Source organism: Choristoneura fumiferana, chromosome 28 (assembly GCF_025370935.1).
Source record: "Choristoneura fumiferana chromosome 28, NRCan_CFum_1, whole genome shotgun sequence".
Lineage (NCBI taxonomy): Eukaryota > Metazoa > Arthropoda > Insecta > Lepidoptera > Tortricidae > Choristoneura > Choristoneura fumiferana.
In genome coordinates, this window is record NC_133499.1 from 7,906,126 (window position 1) to 7,923,474 (window position 17,349).

Below are 17,349 nucleotides of genomic sequence, written 5' to 3' on the forward strand. Positions count from 1 at the left end.
TCAAATGAGACCGGGACTACGTTTGTATGAAATTTAATATTGTATTTTGTTATTTTGTACCGAAATGAATTTGAATAAATTTTATTATATTATTATTATATTTTTGTTCTAAAACGTAGAACGTTGCAAACCAGCTGACGGCTGACGGCGAAGTGAGAAACAGTTAGTATTCTTTAACCAGAAATGATGTGTCCATTCTGACGTCACTAATCACATAAGCTTACCTGTTAAAGCACCGGCTTATATGTCTTGGATTAAAAATAAGATGTCAGATAAAATCTGTAAGAGATAAACGGGTTCTGTACATTTTTTAACACTAACTGTCCCTCGCTTTCGCCACTGTCATGGATCGATACGTCCGTGCATTACAGGTAATGCACGAATGTACAGTTATCCATTTATAACGTCACATAGACGTAGCAGAGCTAGTTTGACGATGCATTACGTGTAATGCACGGACAGTTTAAGTGTTAAAATAATTGATAGTTTAATAAAAAGTGGTAGCGAAGTAGCTATGGTTTCACTAGCAGAGAGTTGTGGGTTCGAACCCAGGCTGGCACTCCTCTTAGACGGAGAGGGTTTTAGGTCGTAATTCTCACGCCTCCCCAGTGCGGATAGGACTTCAACCACACCATTGAACTGCTGCGCAGCTTTGTGCAGGTTTTCTTGCAATATTTTTATTCAATGTAAAGCTCGTGGTAAATTTCAGATGTAATTTCTCACATGAATTTGGATAACTCAGAGGTGCGAGCCTGGGTTTGAACCCACGATCCTCTGCTTGAGGGGCCACAGGTCAAACCACTAGACCGCCACCCCAGTCTAGGTCCGTAACGAACGTTAAAAAAATCAAAGCGATTTCAAATAACCCAACCAACTTATAAAACTTGAAAAACCCCCCGACATTGTCATTTCAAAATTGAATATCTCAAAAACGGCTGAACCGATTTTGATAAACATAACTAAGAACTATCGCTAGAAAACCTGCTTCCAAAAAAACTGCATCCAAATCGGTTCACCCGGTTCACACACACAGAGCGGTCAAACTTACAAAACCCTCTTTTTGCGTCGAGATTTAAAAATACCAAGGAACCTTTCCCAAGGACCCCAAAATGATGAACAATGGTCCATAATAACAACCCAAAAGCGTACAGACGGACCATATGCGTCATATTAGTTATGCTCTGTGGTTACGCCACTTTTTGTGCGAAATTTACGCCTTTTGTATCAAAAACACTTACGCGTATAAATTCCTAACGGATGCGTTTAAAAATAAACAGACCACTAATAGATATATAAACCCAACTGTGGGCATTTTTTATTTTTAGGGTTCCGGAGCCAAAATGGCGAAAACGGAACCCTTATAGTTTCGCCATGTCTGTCTGTCTGTCCGTTCGCAGCTTCGCTCAGGGACTATCAATGCTAGAAAGCTGTAATTTTTCACAAATATATATTTAAACTATGCCGACAAAATGGTACAATAAAAAATTAAAAATATTTTTTTTTAGATTACCTCCCATAGACGTAAAGCGTACGTGATTTTTTTTTCTCATCCAACACTATAGTGTGGGGTATCGTTGGATAGGTCTTTTAAAATCATTAGGGGGTTGCTAAAATGATTTTTCATCACACATGCTCGTAAACAGTGTCGTAACATGCAGGCTACCTTGGTTGCAACCCCCAAATAAAACCCTCGACCTTAATGTGCTTGTCATGAAACCCGTGGTCGGTAAATGAGTCATTGCGCGTACACATTGTCTTGTCATGAAGCCCAAGGTCGGTCAATGAGTCCGTGCCCGTACTGATGGCGCTGCGCATGGCGCAGCAGCAGGACCACATGCACACGCGGCTCAGGCACATGCTGAGGGAGGGGAGGGCGGCGCTGCCAAGAGCGCAGCCTAAGGTATCGCCAATATTTGAAACAATTATATTTTTTCTTTTAGAAATATTAAATTTTACTCTCAAATGTGATGAAAAACATTGTATGTCGCACGGGCGGTACTAGAATTACGAACATCGACTCATTAAAGCCCTCAGTCTTCGACTTCGGGCTTCTAATAGACTCTCGTTCGTAATTCCTTATTTACCGCCCTTAAGACACAATGTGCTATTACGATTCAGTGATTTAGACAAGGGAATATAGAAAATAACATAAAAAACAAAAATACATCCGATTTTGAAGATTTTTAAAACTGTGTAAGAACCAGCCTAAAAGACACAATAGTCATAGAAGTGAAAGGAAGATATTTTAGATTGGAATAAAAATAAATGAAATGTAAGACAAAAGGATAAAAGTGAAAGTTTATGATGTTTTTTATTGAAAGACGTGGTTGAAGTAAAGTTTTTGAGATGAGAAAGAACACTGCTGTACAAAAAGCAATTTGTAGAAGAGTATAAAGTTATAGACTTCTTACAAAAAAAAACAGTGCATGAACTACCAACCAATAATCATCTTACGACTAGCAAAGGCATAATAAAAATTGTGAAGAAGCATGAAATTATAAGTAAGTTAGTTCCATTAATGCCGTCGAATTGAAAATTGATTTGCAGCTGGTAGGACCTTGTGCAAGGTCCGCCCGGATTGCTACCACCATCTTGCTCGCTAATCCTGCCGTGAAGCAGCAGTGCACTGTTGTGTTTCGGCGTGGAGAGTAAGACAGCCGGTGAAATTACTGGCACTTGAGGTATCCCATCTTAGGCCTCTAGGTTGGCAACGCATCTGCAATACCCCTGGTGTAGCAGATGTTTATGGGCGGTGATGATCTCTTACCACCAGGAGACCCACTTGCTCGTTCGCCATCCAGTCGGATAAAAAAAAACAATTTTGGATTAATTTGACTGAAAACTCAAATTGTTTAGATTTAATTGATCAAGGGGAAGTTTTTAGTACAGAGACAACAAAAACGTATTACTATTGGTGACCTATTTTTGTATTTACAGAAATGTAGAAAGTATACCTAATAGAAAATAATATTGATCCTATCTGATTTTTGATATATATGTCGTAAGATAGGACTTAGAGAGCCGGGATCCGACCGTAACATGATCAATGTGGGCATAACAAGTGGGATTCGGGCAGAGAATGAAACTATTTTGAAGAACTAACAAAAGTCCACTAATTGTGGTCAAGATAAAACCAAAACAATACGACACTCGTTCACTGAAATCTTAGAAATGCAGCTATCATAACGATTCACAATAACTTAAGGAAAGCTTAGATAATAATAAATAAACGCGTAACAGTTCCTGAGACTGTCGACTCGGGCCAGACTTCTTTTACAAACTGACAATTGTCGATCGCTTTTCCCGCGTCCAGATCTCAGGCTCTGTCGAGCGCGCCACGCATGGCAACACTGGCGTTTCGTAAGTGCTATAATGCCAATCCTTAATAAACCACACAGTAATGACCATACAAGGACCATACTCATAATTCTACATATATATATTATTTGAGCTTCATACATTGAATACCAAGGACTGAAGTTGACAAAGCGAAGCTAAAAACAATCGTCTCAAGTTACTTGTTATTACTTAGAAGACGATTTGCATATACAGCGTTTGTTCGGCGCAGAAAACAATTTTGGTTTGTTAAAATTAAAGGTAAACATCAAAGAGTCAAAATAATAATAAATATAATATATATTGAATTATCCTCACTAAATGATTTTATATCCTTATTTTGTACTAATTAGTCGTATAATCAAAAAGCCGTGGTGGCCTAAGTGGTTTGACCTATCGCCTCTCAAGCAGAGGGTCGTGTGTTTCAAACCCCGGCTCGCAAACCTCTGACTTTTCAAAATTCATGTGCGGAATTACAATTTGAAATTTACCACGAGCTTTGCGGTGAAGGAAAACATCGTGAGGAAACCTGCACAAGCCTGCGAAGCAATTCAATGGTGCGTGTGAAGTTCCCAATCCGCCCAAGCCCTCTTGTTCTGAGAGGAGGCCTGTGCCCAGTAGTGGGACGTATATAGGCTGGGATGATGAGTCGTATTAATGAAGTAAAGATAAAAAGACAATTTTGCTCTCCTGTAAGATTTGTCTCGACTGAGTTACTTGATTTTAGCTTAGGGCAGCCAAGTCAAATCAAGAGAGAGAGTCAAGTCAATAATCCTAATAGATAAAAGGGACATGATGTAATATTAATGAGGGCTATCGTTTTTTGTCTCACTAGATGGCGCACTGTTGCGTGAGGTTTTTAAGTATGGCTTTCAAAGTCTGTTATTACGGGCGTGAAAACAAAGTTTAGATTAAAAATCATATTTAATACACCTTAAAACCGTACCATAAAATATCGAGCAACCACAGTGTTGCGTTGCGTAGTCCCGTTTTGTTCGGAAAAAAGGGAGGACAAGGTTTCCGAAAGACAAAATTGGCTAAAACAGACATTCATTGCCCCGGAACGCATATTTGCCATAATTAAATTCAGATATTACAAAAATATTCACAAAATTTTCTAATCATAAATAAACCCGCGTAGCTCACTCAAAATATGAGATTTGAACATCGGAAGACCTCACGCTAACACTAGCGCCTCTAGTGGCGAATTCATTCGCGATAGCCCTCATTGATTAAGAATTTCATAAAAGTAAGTCAGTTTAATGTGATTGTGATATTTAGCTGTAGCTATAAGATAAAATTTATTAATTATATAAAAGCTGCCCTCTTGTATAAATATTGCTGTGCCCAACAGGTCCAATGATGATCACAATAATCTCTTTGTAATATCTGTAACCAATACATTGTGGAAAAGCAATAAAATATTGAGTATTGAGTATTGAGAGGTCGCATAATCTACGTCATTGTTGAAGATCCACTAAAAGTTTCCTTTACCTTGACGGTTTCGCAATATATGTATATAATGCTCACCTTGAATACACTTTGTTGGGAGCTGCGTCTTCTTGTTTCCCTAATTATAATAAAATCACTGATTCTAATAAAATAGATTTATTTCTTTGATAGCACAACAATTACACGTTTCCATAGATGAACGGAGAGGAGAGAGAGTGAATGAATGACTTTACACCGTGGATGCGGAAATGAATGAATGGGTAAAAGAACAACTTTCCTATATTTGCTTGGTGTTGCCAACATGCTGGGGGGGCACAAGAAATTATCTGCCAACTTAGGGGCCATTATATTTAAAAAACCAACATCTTGACTTACATTTGTCATTATTTTTACAACATGTATATAAGCAAAACTAACTGTAAAACTTTAAAACAAAGCCTTTTTTATATAGAAAGTAAGTTTACATACTGTCTGTATGTTAAAAAATAAATCAACAATAAAATTAAAATTTTATCTTGAAACAAAACCTTATACTTAAGTAAAGTTTTTTAAATTTACATACTATCTTTGTATGTTAAACCAAAATGCACAAATTAGCCATTCACTTTAATTGACTATAAACTAAAAGTGTCTTAAATTTTATTTATAAAAATGAGGAACATAGAATTCTTTTTGAACCTTTGTGGTTCCTAAAACTAAGTAGCCTAGATACAATTAAGACAGTTAAATCTAATTACCTAGTACATGCTATAATAATACCTATACCAATTGAGGCTATTAAAAAGTTACAACTTATTATTTTGTGTAACATTCACTCCTATGAAGTGGAAATTAAAGTTCAACTGGTAGAATACAAATTCCAGACAATGAGCGTTTGTATATTTGTCTGTTAGGCGCTACAAGCTCTACAACACGCACCTTGTCATCGGTGCCTGGGAACACCTTGATTATTCTAGCCAGGGGCCATGACATTGGGGGTAAGTTAGGTTCTCTGAGAAGCACTAACATTCCTTCTTTTACATTCGGAAGGTTATCGCGCCACTTAGGGCGGCATTGTAAAATATTTAAATATTGATTATGCCACACTTTCCAGAAGTGTTGTTTTACAGCATTACAAATTTGCCAAAATTTTAAGCGGTTAGTAGGTATATCACAACTATTTTCTTCAGGTAAACAGGTCAGAGCTGTGCCTATCAAGAAGTGGCCTGGGGTGATGTAACTAAAATCGTTTGTATCTGAAGCTGTGACCGGCATGAGCGGTCTGGAATTTAGTACGGCTTCTATCTGAGTCAATATAGTATTCAATTGCTCATAAGTTAATACATAATTTTGAATAATTCGCTTTAAATGAAATTTGGTACTTTTTACACAAGCCTCTATAAATCGCTTTAAGCAGGCTATGAAAGCTTCAGTGGTTAAATCTGAGGCTAGCTCTAGATGCGTTGCCTTTGTGACAAAGCATACAATTACACATATGTAACCTTTGGTTTCAACTGAGCGTCTGACGCGAGAATTTTTAACCGGTATTGGTCCGGCGTAGTCTATACCTACTTTCTGAAATGGTCGACAGGCAGTGACTCTTTGAGGTGGCAAGGAACCCATGAGCTGTTTAGCAGTCTCAGCCTTTAGTCTAAAACAAACTAAACATTTGTCAACAATCTTCTTAACTCGTCTTATACCATCTATAATCCAAAACCTATTATTTAAACTGGATAGCAGCAGTTTTGGATGAGCATGTAACAAACGTTTGTGTTCATGATGTATTATTAAATCTGTAATTCGGGACTCTTTGGGTAAAATAACAGGGTGTTTTTGAGAAAAAGGTATACTTGCGTTTCCTAATCGCCCAGTTACTCTAATTAAACCGGTTTTATCAAGATATGGATACAATGGTTTTAAAGAGCCTTTTACATTTTCATTGTTAATTAAACATTTTAACTCTTCTTTAAAATGTATTTTTTGTTCGCGTTTGACAATGAACATAATTGACTGTTCCAATTCAGAACTTTGCAGATAACTGCAGCTAATTTTCGCATTTTTTCGGTTAATATTGTTGCAAAACCTTAAAACGTATGCTAGTACCCGTTTCATTTTATTAAGATCCGAGTAATTGTCTAAAAATGTAAAAATATCATTTTCTTTTTGAGTTACGAGCACTACGTCGTTGGAGATTGCTGAGCTGGGTTTTAATTCAGGTAAGTTTTCAGGCAGAACAATGGTATTATCACATTGGTACTCCCTGTTTTGCAAGAAGGCTGGCCCATTCCACCAGGTGGCGCTCGCTGCAAGCTCTTGAGGGTCCATCCCTCGGCTGATGTAGTCAGCTGGATTTTCATGTGTACTTACATACAGCCAGCGCCATCTCTCGCACAACTCCTGAATTACCCTGTTCGATACATAGGCTTGTAATTTAAATAATTCAGTCTTAATCCATGCCAATACAATCTGTGAGTCAGAGTATAAATATACATCGTCGACTTTGATTTTAATCTTTAGTGTGTTATACACTTTTGTCATCAGGTTTGCTAGCAGCAGTGCCGCATTGAGCTCCAATCTGGGTACTGATAATTTATCTTTGCGTGGGTTTATCCTTGATTTCGAACAGAGTAAGAATAATTTCGCATTACCTGTTAATTCGACCACACGTAGGTAGATACAGCACCCGTAGCCTGTGCTACTGGAGGCGTCGGCGAACCCGATCAGCTGGACAGCTGCAGTGTCGTCAGGAACTGGGATATTCCTGCTTAGATTAATTGTTTGCATATTGTCCAAGCTAGAAGCAAAGTGCAACCACTCACTTGTGATTTCCTCAGGGGGACAAGCATCCCAGTCAATCTTCTCGAGCCACAGTTTCTGCATAATTACTTTAGCTTTCACTATGACTGGACTGACAAAGCCCATGGGGTCATAAAATTTGGAAATGTGACTGAGGATCTCTCTTTTTGTTATAGGTACGGATTTTATTTGTTTAGGCGAATCTATTTTAAAGCAATCTTTTTTAGTATCTATTGTCAAACCTAGAGCTTTTAAATTGACATTTTCTTTTTGTAAGTCTATTTGATTGAATTGACATTGGGTTGGAGGAATATCAGCAAGTACTTCGGCATTATTTGAAGACCATTTATGCATGGTGAAGCCTCCCAACTTAAGTAATTGTTGTAATTGCGCTTTAGCGGTAAGCAGAGTGCGTAAGTCAGAGTGCGAATATAACACATCATCAACGTAAGTGCAGTTTTTGAGCAAAAAAGATGCCAGTGGTAAGTCGTTTTCGTGCTGAATTGCCAGCTCATGCAAACACCTTGTAGCTAGATAAGTTGAGCTTTTCAAACCATATGTTACAGTGTCCAAGCAGATGCATTGCAGCTTATCGTTAGGGTTATCACGCCATAAGATGTTTTGCAGAGGAGTTTGCTCTGGGTTAACTAATATATTTCTGAACATTTTTTGTATGTCAGTATTAAATGTATAATCGCCAAATCTGTACAGTAAGATGATATCGAAGAGATCCCTTTGAACCATAGGTCCATTTAATAATATGTCGTTAAGGGAAATCTTTTTGTTTGTTTTTAGCGAACCGTCGAACACAACGCGAGTACGTGTTGTTGTACTATTTTCGTTAACGACTGCGTGATGTGGTAAAAAATAAATCGGTTGCTTGTCAAAATTATATGACTCGAAATTTACAAAGTGGGCGTGGCCCAAATCGACATACTCATGAATGAATTTTTGTATTCAGTAAGCATGTTTATATTTTTATGCAGTTTTTTTTCCAGATTTAAAAATCGATACAGTGCCAGATCAAAGGAATTTCCTAATGCCTGTTTCACTTCAGTTAGTGGCAGCTTTAAGGGTAAGTCTACTTGGAATTTATTATTATTTAACTTAACTGTGTCCTGAAATGTTTGTTCGCAGAGTTCAAACTCTGATTTTGTTTCTTTGAACACTTCAGGGACATCCTCTGTTTTCCAAAACGACTTTAGCGTGCTGTTAATATCGGCGTTAGTATCATGGCATACCTGGCAATGTAGACTAACTTTATCACATGCTGCAGATTGCAGGCCCCCTCCAACTATGTACCCGAAGCGTGTGTTGACCAGGTGTGTGTTGTGCTGGCTCGATGGCTCAGGCATGGATTGGCTCTGCTGCCTGCTGCGCTGCGCTCCAGTGGAGACCTTGGTGGCAGCCGCAGGTGGTTGATGACTCAGCAGAAGCACCTGGAAAAACACATCAGCTCCCATAAGCATATTGATCTCGGATGGGATATTAAAGTCTTCGTCTGCTAATTGGATGCCTGGTGGTATAATGATTGATGATGAATCAATTTTTGTTTGCGGCATACGACAAGTTATTTCATCAACTACATGGCAATTGATGTTGATTTTGAATGGAGATGACATTGAGTGTACCTCAAGAGGGATAGAGTACTTAGTACTGTTATTTGAATTCGCTATCCCAATTATATTTGTGTCATTCCTCACAGGTGTCAACCCTAGAATGTCTACTACCTTACTTGTGACTAGTGAAGCTTGAGAGGCCGAATCCAGGATGGCCTTGACATAGACTTCTTTGTTGTCTTGGGCTATGAGTTTTACTCTTGCTGTGGGAAGTAAGACATTAGTGGAGTTTCCTGCCATTAAAGTGACAGCTTCGGCTCTTGTGTTGTTGTTTTCTGTGTGCAACAATGAATTGTGAGCCTGCTTGCATTGTGCACACCTAAAATGAAACTTGCATTTGCCTATGTGCATGTTAAGGCAAATGATGCACAATTTATTTTTGTTTACAAATTCTACTCTATCTTTTGCAGCTAATAATTTGAAATTATTGCATGAGTAAATTTTATGAGTGTTCAACTTACAGTAGCGGCATCCTGGAGATGATGAAGTTTCCACTGCTGCAGCATGGATGGCTAGCCTAGTAGCCCTCTGCGGAGCCAACTCAGCATTCTCCAACGCGAGGGCTCTCTTTTCCAGGAATAGCAAAAATTCTGCCACTGTTGGATCTGAAGTCCCACACCGTCCCAACTGGTATGCTCGGGATGTTTCAGCATCTAATTTACGATACAAGATAGCTAAAATGATACAGTCCCAGGATTCCGTGTTGACACTCAGATTTTTTAATGCAGCTAAACATTGTTTTATATTTGACACAAATTGTCTAATATTACTCGGAGTAGGTTTAAACAGAGCATTTAGATCTAATAAGGAGTTTATATGTTCATTGATAATTTTAAAGGTGTGATTGTACCTTTCATCGAGAAGCTTGAGTGCCTCTTCATAGCTGCCTATTGTTAAAGGCAAATTTTTTATGATGTCTAATGGCTCTTTTTGCAAGAATGATTTGAGATAGTACAGCTTTTGAATATTATCGATTGACCGGTCGTTATGGATGATGGCACGGAAAAGGCTTATGAAGGGATTGTACTCACTGTATTTTCCTGTGAATGTTTCTATATGAATAGTGGGCAATTTTGCTTTGAAGGCAGTGCTGGCCTCCGCCCCTGGAGACGATTTTACTTTGATGGCCTCATTGATCACAGTCAGAATTTGAAAATATTTAGCCTCAATTTCCGCGACATCCTCACTATCATCTTCGTCGTGGGCCAATATTTGCTTATTGTACGACTCGTATTCAGAAAATAGCTCTACGATTCGAGCTCTTTTAGATTGCAAGATTGAAACGCCGCTTACATCAAAATCCTGCGCGTTATTTATGAAATTGTACAATCTGGTTATTGACGCTTTTGCGTAGCCCCGTGAGGCACGCAGTTGCTTTAGATTTATGTCTTGCGACATAGTACCTACTACTCTGGGCAAAATTACAATTCACAAGCGTTATTGCACAGCTTTTACACTTACTAGAATGCGTATTATAAAATAAAAAGAACAAGAAATGAACAGTCACAATTTCTAGCGCGAAGAAGCACACACAAAATGGCGTCGATCGAACGTAGCGTAAAAGTCTCTAAAATGACCGAATGAATTGAATGGTTGCGCCGACACGACTCTTGCGCGATGCGATGTGTGCGTGCGTCGAATGTTGCCTGGCCTGCCGGTGTTCCGTTTCACTCAGCAGACGAAACAAAATGTTGACGAATCTTGATTCTTGATGTATGAATATTAAGTTCGAAAATAGAATGCAATCTTGATAAAATTATTAACTAGAAATTTACTTCGCGCCTCGAGGACGATGATGGCGTCTAGTTAAGATATTTATGTATTTCTTACATGAAAATTTCGCCAAACCGCTGAATACTTCTTTCCGAGTGCTTGAGAGGGTTTGCAAGACACGCAGATTTTGTAGGGCTGGTTTTTTTTAGCAGGAACGTCGCCAAGCCACTGAATATTAATGATATTGCACGTGCCTGAGATGATTTGCAGGACACGCAGATTTGCAGGGCTGGTTTTTCTTCCAGGAATCTTGATAAGCCACCGAATGTTGCACGTGCTTGAAGATTGTTTGCAAGCTACGCGGAGTTTGCAGGGCTGTTTTTTCTTGCAGGAATCTTGCCAAGCCACCGAATATAATATTGCACGTGCCTGAGATCTTTTGCAGGGCACGTGGATTTGCGGGGCTGGTTTTTCTTCTGATTCCTGATTCGTTTGCTCTCTTATGCCACGAATAAAGCGCCGCACTGATTGAATTTGCAGTAAGGGCGTGTCGCGTGGTTTTCTGGAATTGGTGCTTCAAAGTGATTTCTTCTTCTATTCTTTCTTCTCTTATCGAAGGACCATGTTGGGAGCTGCGTCTTCTTGTTTCCCTAATTATATAATAAAATCACTGATTCTAATAAAATAGATTTATTTCTTTGATAGCACAAGAATTACACGTTTCCATAGATGAACGGAGAGAGAGAGAGTGAATGAATGACTTTACACCGTGGATGCGGAAATGAATGAATGGGTAAAAGAACAACTTTCCTATATTTGCTTGGTGTTGCCAACATTTTATATTTGCTATATTTAAGACAATGCAACATATACATACTAAAGTCAGCCAACGGCTTTTGTTTCGTATTTGACTATTTTACATTTTACTTTTTAAAGTTTGTATATTGAGAAATACAAAACTGAATATAGTCCCGGACAAGAGATGTCGTATTAAGCAATCAATTAAGATTGGTTTTTTGGGTCAAATTCAAATGATTTATTCAGTAAATAGGCCGCAATGGGCACTTTTACACGTCATTTTTTAAACTACAGCGCTTTGGAAAGACCATCATGCCAAGAAGAATGCGCCGCAAGAACTTGCCAGAAAGTCATTTTTTCATAAAAATATAATTACAAATAAAATTACTTAAAAACTATATTAAGTATACAATTAAGAAAAAAAAATACAGATAATAATAAAAGAATACAGGGATGTATGGGGTCCCTTAGTTACAATACTAAACACTAACTATATCTAAACTATATCTACGTTCAGTTGGAAGTGTAGAAATGCTCCACCATCATAAATTTTAAAAATAAATAATAACAATAATTTAGTTCTGAAATATACATTTCAGGTCAAGTAACCATTAAGCTTGTGGGTGAGCGGTTAGTTCCAATGGGATGCTGAAAGTTTCTCAATGAGGGCTACATCTAGATGTCGCTAGCGTCACTGCTTAAGTGACTAAATATAAGAAACAAACAAGCTGAGATATGTGGTGCATAGGAGAAATTTGTGTCTGTACCCCTGTCCAGTGGTGGTGTAGCGGTATAGCACGTGGCACGGAATGCCGAGGACCTGGGTTCGATTCCCAGCGCTGGTCTATTTTCCTGGTTTTTCTGTGCATCTATGTTTCAGTTTGTATTTTCGATATGGGTTTTACGGGATGACCGTAAAAGTAACAAAAAAAAAAATTTTAAAAAAAAAATACAAAAAGATTCCAAAAAGCCAATCTTAATCTTAAAATATTAATAGAGTAACTTATTTTTGAAGCTGACTGTACATTGTTGCGGATTCCTATAAAAACGACGGCCAGACTAAATGAGGATTAAAATAATGTACTGTGCCTGATCAGCCGCAGCGCCGGCTTGTGAGCTAGAAAATAACTTGTATTATGACTTTTATTATAATTCAGAGTTTAATTGGACCAGCAATGTATTGCGAAATCCGTCATTTTGTCACGTGACAGGCGATGTCATTTAGGCTATTGAGCCGTACATTGAAAATACCATTTCATTTGTTTGGAATAAACATAATGAAAAATATTTTTTTTTTTTTTTTTTTATTTGACTGGATGGAAAACGAGCAAGTGGGTCTCTGATGGTAAGAGATCACCACCGCCCATAAACATCGCAACACCAGGGGTATTGCAGAACGCGTTGCCAACCTAGAGCCTAAGATGGATACCTCACGTGCCAGTAATTTCACCGGCTGTCTTACTCTCCACGCCGAAACACAAACAGGGCAAGCACTGCTGCTTCACGGCAGGATTAGCGAGCAAGATGGTGGTAGCAATCCGGGCGACCTTGCACAAGGTCCTACCACCTGCAAAAACTTAATTTTTGAAAGTTGCAGAACTAAAGTAGTTTCATTCAAATAGCAGAACCTGTGTTTTAATTTTTTGCTCCTGTTACAGGGCCCACCCGGTATATCATAATAATATTGAGCTTGGCTCTGATTTCACATTTATATTTTGATGGGTTCATTTTATTTGACGGATAAATGTGATGCCGTCTCCGTCTATTCTAACAAAACAAACAGAGACGGCATCACATTTATCCGTCCAATAAATTTAATCAATGTATGGTGAACCCTGTGGGTTAATAGAATAATTTTATTTACTTTATTTAGTAATTTATTTATTACTTAAACTCTCGCGAGACTAATTTGCAAGTTTATTTATTTATTTATTTATTTATGTATTTTGGGCACAAACGGTACAATAAAACTTACATTGTAAACAATGACATCAAACATTAACCAACAAAGTTGCCACAGGTTATTAATTCCCCATAATAGTATGAAACGGTAAAGAATAACAACACACCAAAGAAAGAAAAAAGGCTACGACTTGCAAAAAGAGAAACGTGCATATAACCCATTCTCAAAAAAATGGCATAACATTACTTAACTACTACTAATGACAGTCTATATTTACTAAGAGAAATGCTAAATAAATCAATATCAGAGAATTTTCTGTTAACCATTTTACAAAATCAAAGTTGCAGCAAGTTTCCAAAAAGTTGGGAATGTTCTCGGAAATTTCTGGAAATTTTCACAAGAAATATAGGAAAATTAAATTTAAGAAACGGAAAGTTTCAATCCCCATACTCGTACAAGATTGTGAGAATTTTCTGAAATTTTTCTTTATGAAAAATTCCGCAATCTTGGAAAGTTTCCTTTGGCACATCAGTACGCGAGACATATTGATATAATCAATTAATTACTAAATTAAAACGGCTCACGATTATAACTCAGGAACGGTTAGACTAGTCAAACGGTCAACTCAAAGGTTGACTGGCAGAGATCCCTTCAGGGATAATAAGGGCAAATAATTTCTAGACCTATGAAAAAGATTTTCCGAAAATGTCGAAACTAGCCGATTCGTTTCCGGTTTATAATCGTGAGAATTTGAAGCTGACGAAAATATTTGCCAGAACCCTGCACTGCGCGTGACCCGATACACCCTTAGCCGGTTTAACTGTCGGCGCCGAATCTTAAACACTTCCTGGGCTAATGGCTGGTAAGTATATATCAATTAATGAGATAGAACTTAATACAACTTAAGTAACGGTATGAACTATCAACTAGCTTGTGACTCATTCGCTGTTTGCATGTGCTTGTGTATGATTTTGATTATTTCTGTCGTGTTAGCATTTAGAATAATTAATATTTTAAGTAAGTAGTTTGTAGGGTAGGGTTTGGTGAGACTTCTAAAGTTGCACGTGTAACTACAACTGTATAATTTCAAAGGATATAACAACATTTGATATGATTTGAAGGGATAGAAGCTTCACAGATCTTTTTTCACTACATAGTATAAAACAAAGTCGCTTTCCGCTGTCTAACCTTATGTATGCTTAGGTCTTTAAAACTACGCAACGGATTACATTATATCAAATGAAAATTATATCAATTGTTGCATTACGTGTATATCAATTTTTGATCCTTCGTTACGCACCGATTCCAAAATAAATTAGATAATAAATTACAATCAAATGTCAGTAAGTATAAAACATGAAAATAAGAATTAAATTTCCAATATCAGTGTAAATATTTGGAAATAAAGAATAACAAACTATTTGTTATTTTTTGTGTGCTTAAATAAATGGATTTCGTCCACGATTAATATATAAACGTGCCACCATATTTTAGAGAACGTCCTACGGCCGGATGGTAACAAACGGTTTGCTATAAAACGTTATAATATTAAGCTTTTATGTCGTGGGTTTTTACTTCAAAGTATTTATTGATACTTTGCCAAATTATATGCATCCTCGGAACATTTGAGCAGAAAGAAACTAAAACAGATTTATGGTTGACTAGTTGTGCCCGCGATTTCGTCCGCGTGGACTTAGATTTACCTCATCATCATCATCATCAGCCGGAAGACGTCCACTGCTGAACAAAGAACCTCCCCCTTAGAACGCCACAATGAACGACAACTCGCCACTTGCAGCCACCGGCCCGCAACTCTCACGACGTCAGTCCACCTGGTGGGAGGCCTGCCGACGTGTCGTCCTCCGGGCCGGTCGCCACTCAAGAACGTTTCTCCCCCAACGGTTATCTGTTCTTCGAGCGATGTGACCTGCCCATTGCCACTCCAACTTGCAAATTTCTCCAGCTATGTCGATGACTTTAGTTCTTTGACGAATTTCCGTATTCCGGATTCTATCGCGTAAAGAAACTCCAAGCCTAGCTCCACTATAGTACAAAAGGTACTACCATCTTTAATTAATACTTATGGCACTTATAGTTTCCAAATAAAATACCTGTGACATACGGACAGACGGATAGGATCAAACAGTCAAATTTTGCAGGTGGTAGGACCTTGTGCAAGGTCCGCCCGGATTGCTACACCATCTGCTCGCTTTTGCCGTGAAGCAGCAGTGCTTTGCACTGGTTTGTTTCGGCTGGAGAGTAAACAGCGGTGAAATTACTGGACTTGAGGTATCCCATCTTAGCCTCTAGGTTGGCAACGCATCGCAATCCCCCTGGTATTGCAGATGTCTATGGGCGGTGGTGATCTCTTACCATCAGGAGACTTGCTCGTTTGCCATCCAGTCGAATAAAAAAAAAATTACAGACTATTATTAACCCCCGACGTAAAAAGAGGGGTGTTATAAGTATCACCCCTATGTGAGTCTGTGGCACCGTAGCTCTCAAACGGATGGACCGATTTGAATGAGGATTGTCTAGTGCCCACTACAGGATGTTGGCCTATCGATTAAAAATTTGTTATCTTCACGCAAAATCCAGGCCAGGCCCCCTGAAAAATACATCACATCACGCAGCCGTAGGACGTCCACTGTTGACATTGGGCCTCCCCATAGACCTCAGTCGCTTCGGTTGGCAGCGGCCTGCATCCGTGAACCGCGACTCAACAGGTCATCCGTTTCGTTGGTGGACGTCCTACGCTGCGCTTGCCGATCCGCGGCCTCCACTCGAGAACTTCGGCCCAACGTCATTCGCTCTCCGTGCTAAATAATAATAATGAGCTTTTACGCATAAACTACCGAGTGCTCTACGGTACTCACATAAATCACTTCGCCATCTCAATCGTCTACACTATATCGAAATACAAACTGATACATGGATGCACAGAAAAACCAGAAAAAGAGACCAGCTTGGGAATCGAACCCAGGTCCTCAGCTTTCCGTGCTGCGTGCTTTAACCCTTACACCACTGCTGGACAGGAATCTAGACACGAATATTTCCTATGCACACATATCTCAGGTTGCTTATTTCTACTCAGCACGGAAAGCTGAGGACCTGGGTTCGATTCCAAGTGCTGGTCTCTTTTTCTGGTTTTCTGTGCATCCATGTGTCAGTTTGTATTTTCGATATGGTTTCACGGGATACCAAAAGTAACGAATTTGGAGTTGAAATAAAAATACAAAAGACCCGAAAAACAATCGTCTACACTATGTTAGAGTTGGATCAGTGGAACTCTTCCATAAAAGACATACATTCCTAATACATGACTCATCCAAACACACTCAAACTTTAAAAGATAAGCGCTAATTTAGATGCTGTTTGAATGTGTTTGGTTTTTAATCAGTTCCATAGGTTGTTATTTTGTAAATTTCGACTGTGAGTTACGCCGTTTTGTAGTTTAATGTCACTCCCACTGCGTGACCTTATCTTGAGGTTATCAGACAAATAAGATGTGCGTTTGTTGTCTTTAATTCTAATGATATTAGGAATGTTTTTTAATGTAAAAACCGGCCAAGTGCGTATCGGACACGCCCGAATAGGGTTCCGTAGCCATTACGAAAAAATTAAGTAATATTTTTCTAAGGACATCGTATTCGTAATTTATACGAATCTTCCAAGTTTAGTAGGTATATTTGATACCTTAGGCTGCTATTTACCTTAAACTTAATAATTCAAAGCAAATTTAACCGTTATAGT

At 38.4% G+C, this 17,349-nt stretch overlaps 1 protein-coding gene across 1 annotated transcript; it reads right to left on the minus strand.

The window, feature by feature from the left end:
• Window positions 1-8,517: 8,517 nt before the first annotated feature.
• Window positions 8,518-11,723, minus strand: LOC141443863 (uncharacterized). Its single transcript, XM_074109227.1, has 3 exons — window positions 10,214-11,723; window positions 9,644-9,835; window positions 8,518-9,002 (listed from the first exon to the last, which is right to left on the minus strand). Exons 1-3 carry the CDS (start codon window positions 10,578-10,580, stop codon window positions 8,911-8,913), a joined length of 651 nt encoding a protein of 216 aa, XP_073965328.1. The 5' UTR covers window positions 10,581-11,723; the 3' UTR covers window positions 8,518-8,910.
• Window positions 11,724-17,349: the final 5,626 nt, after the last annotated feature.

Coding starts and splice junctions, on each gene's coding strand:
- LOC141443863 (XM_074109227.1), bottom strand. CDS start 10,580: ATGTCGCAAGACATAAATCTAAAGCAACTGCGTGCCTCACGGGGCTAC. Junction 9,836..10,213: donor AACATTCACAGGAAAATACA/GTGAGTACAATC, acceptor ATCGTAAATTAG/ATGCTGAAACATCCCGAGCA. Junction 9,003..9,643: donor ATCTCCAGGATGCCGCTACT/GTAAGTTGAACA, acceptor GTGTTTTTCCAG/GTGCTTCTGCTGAGTCATCA.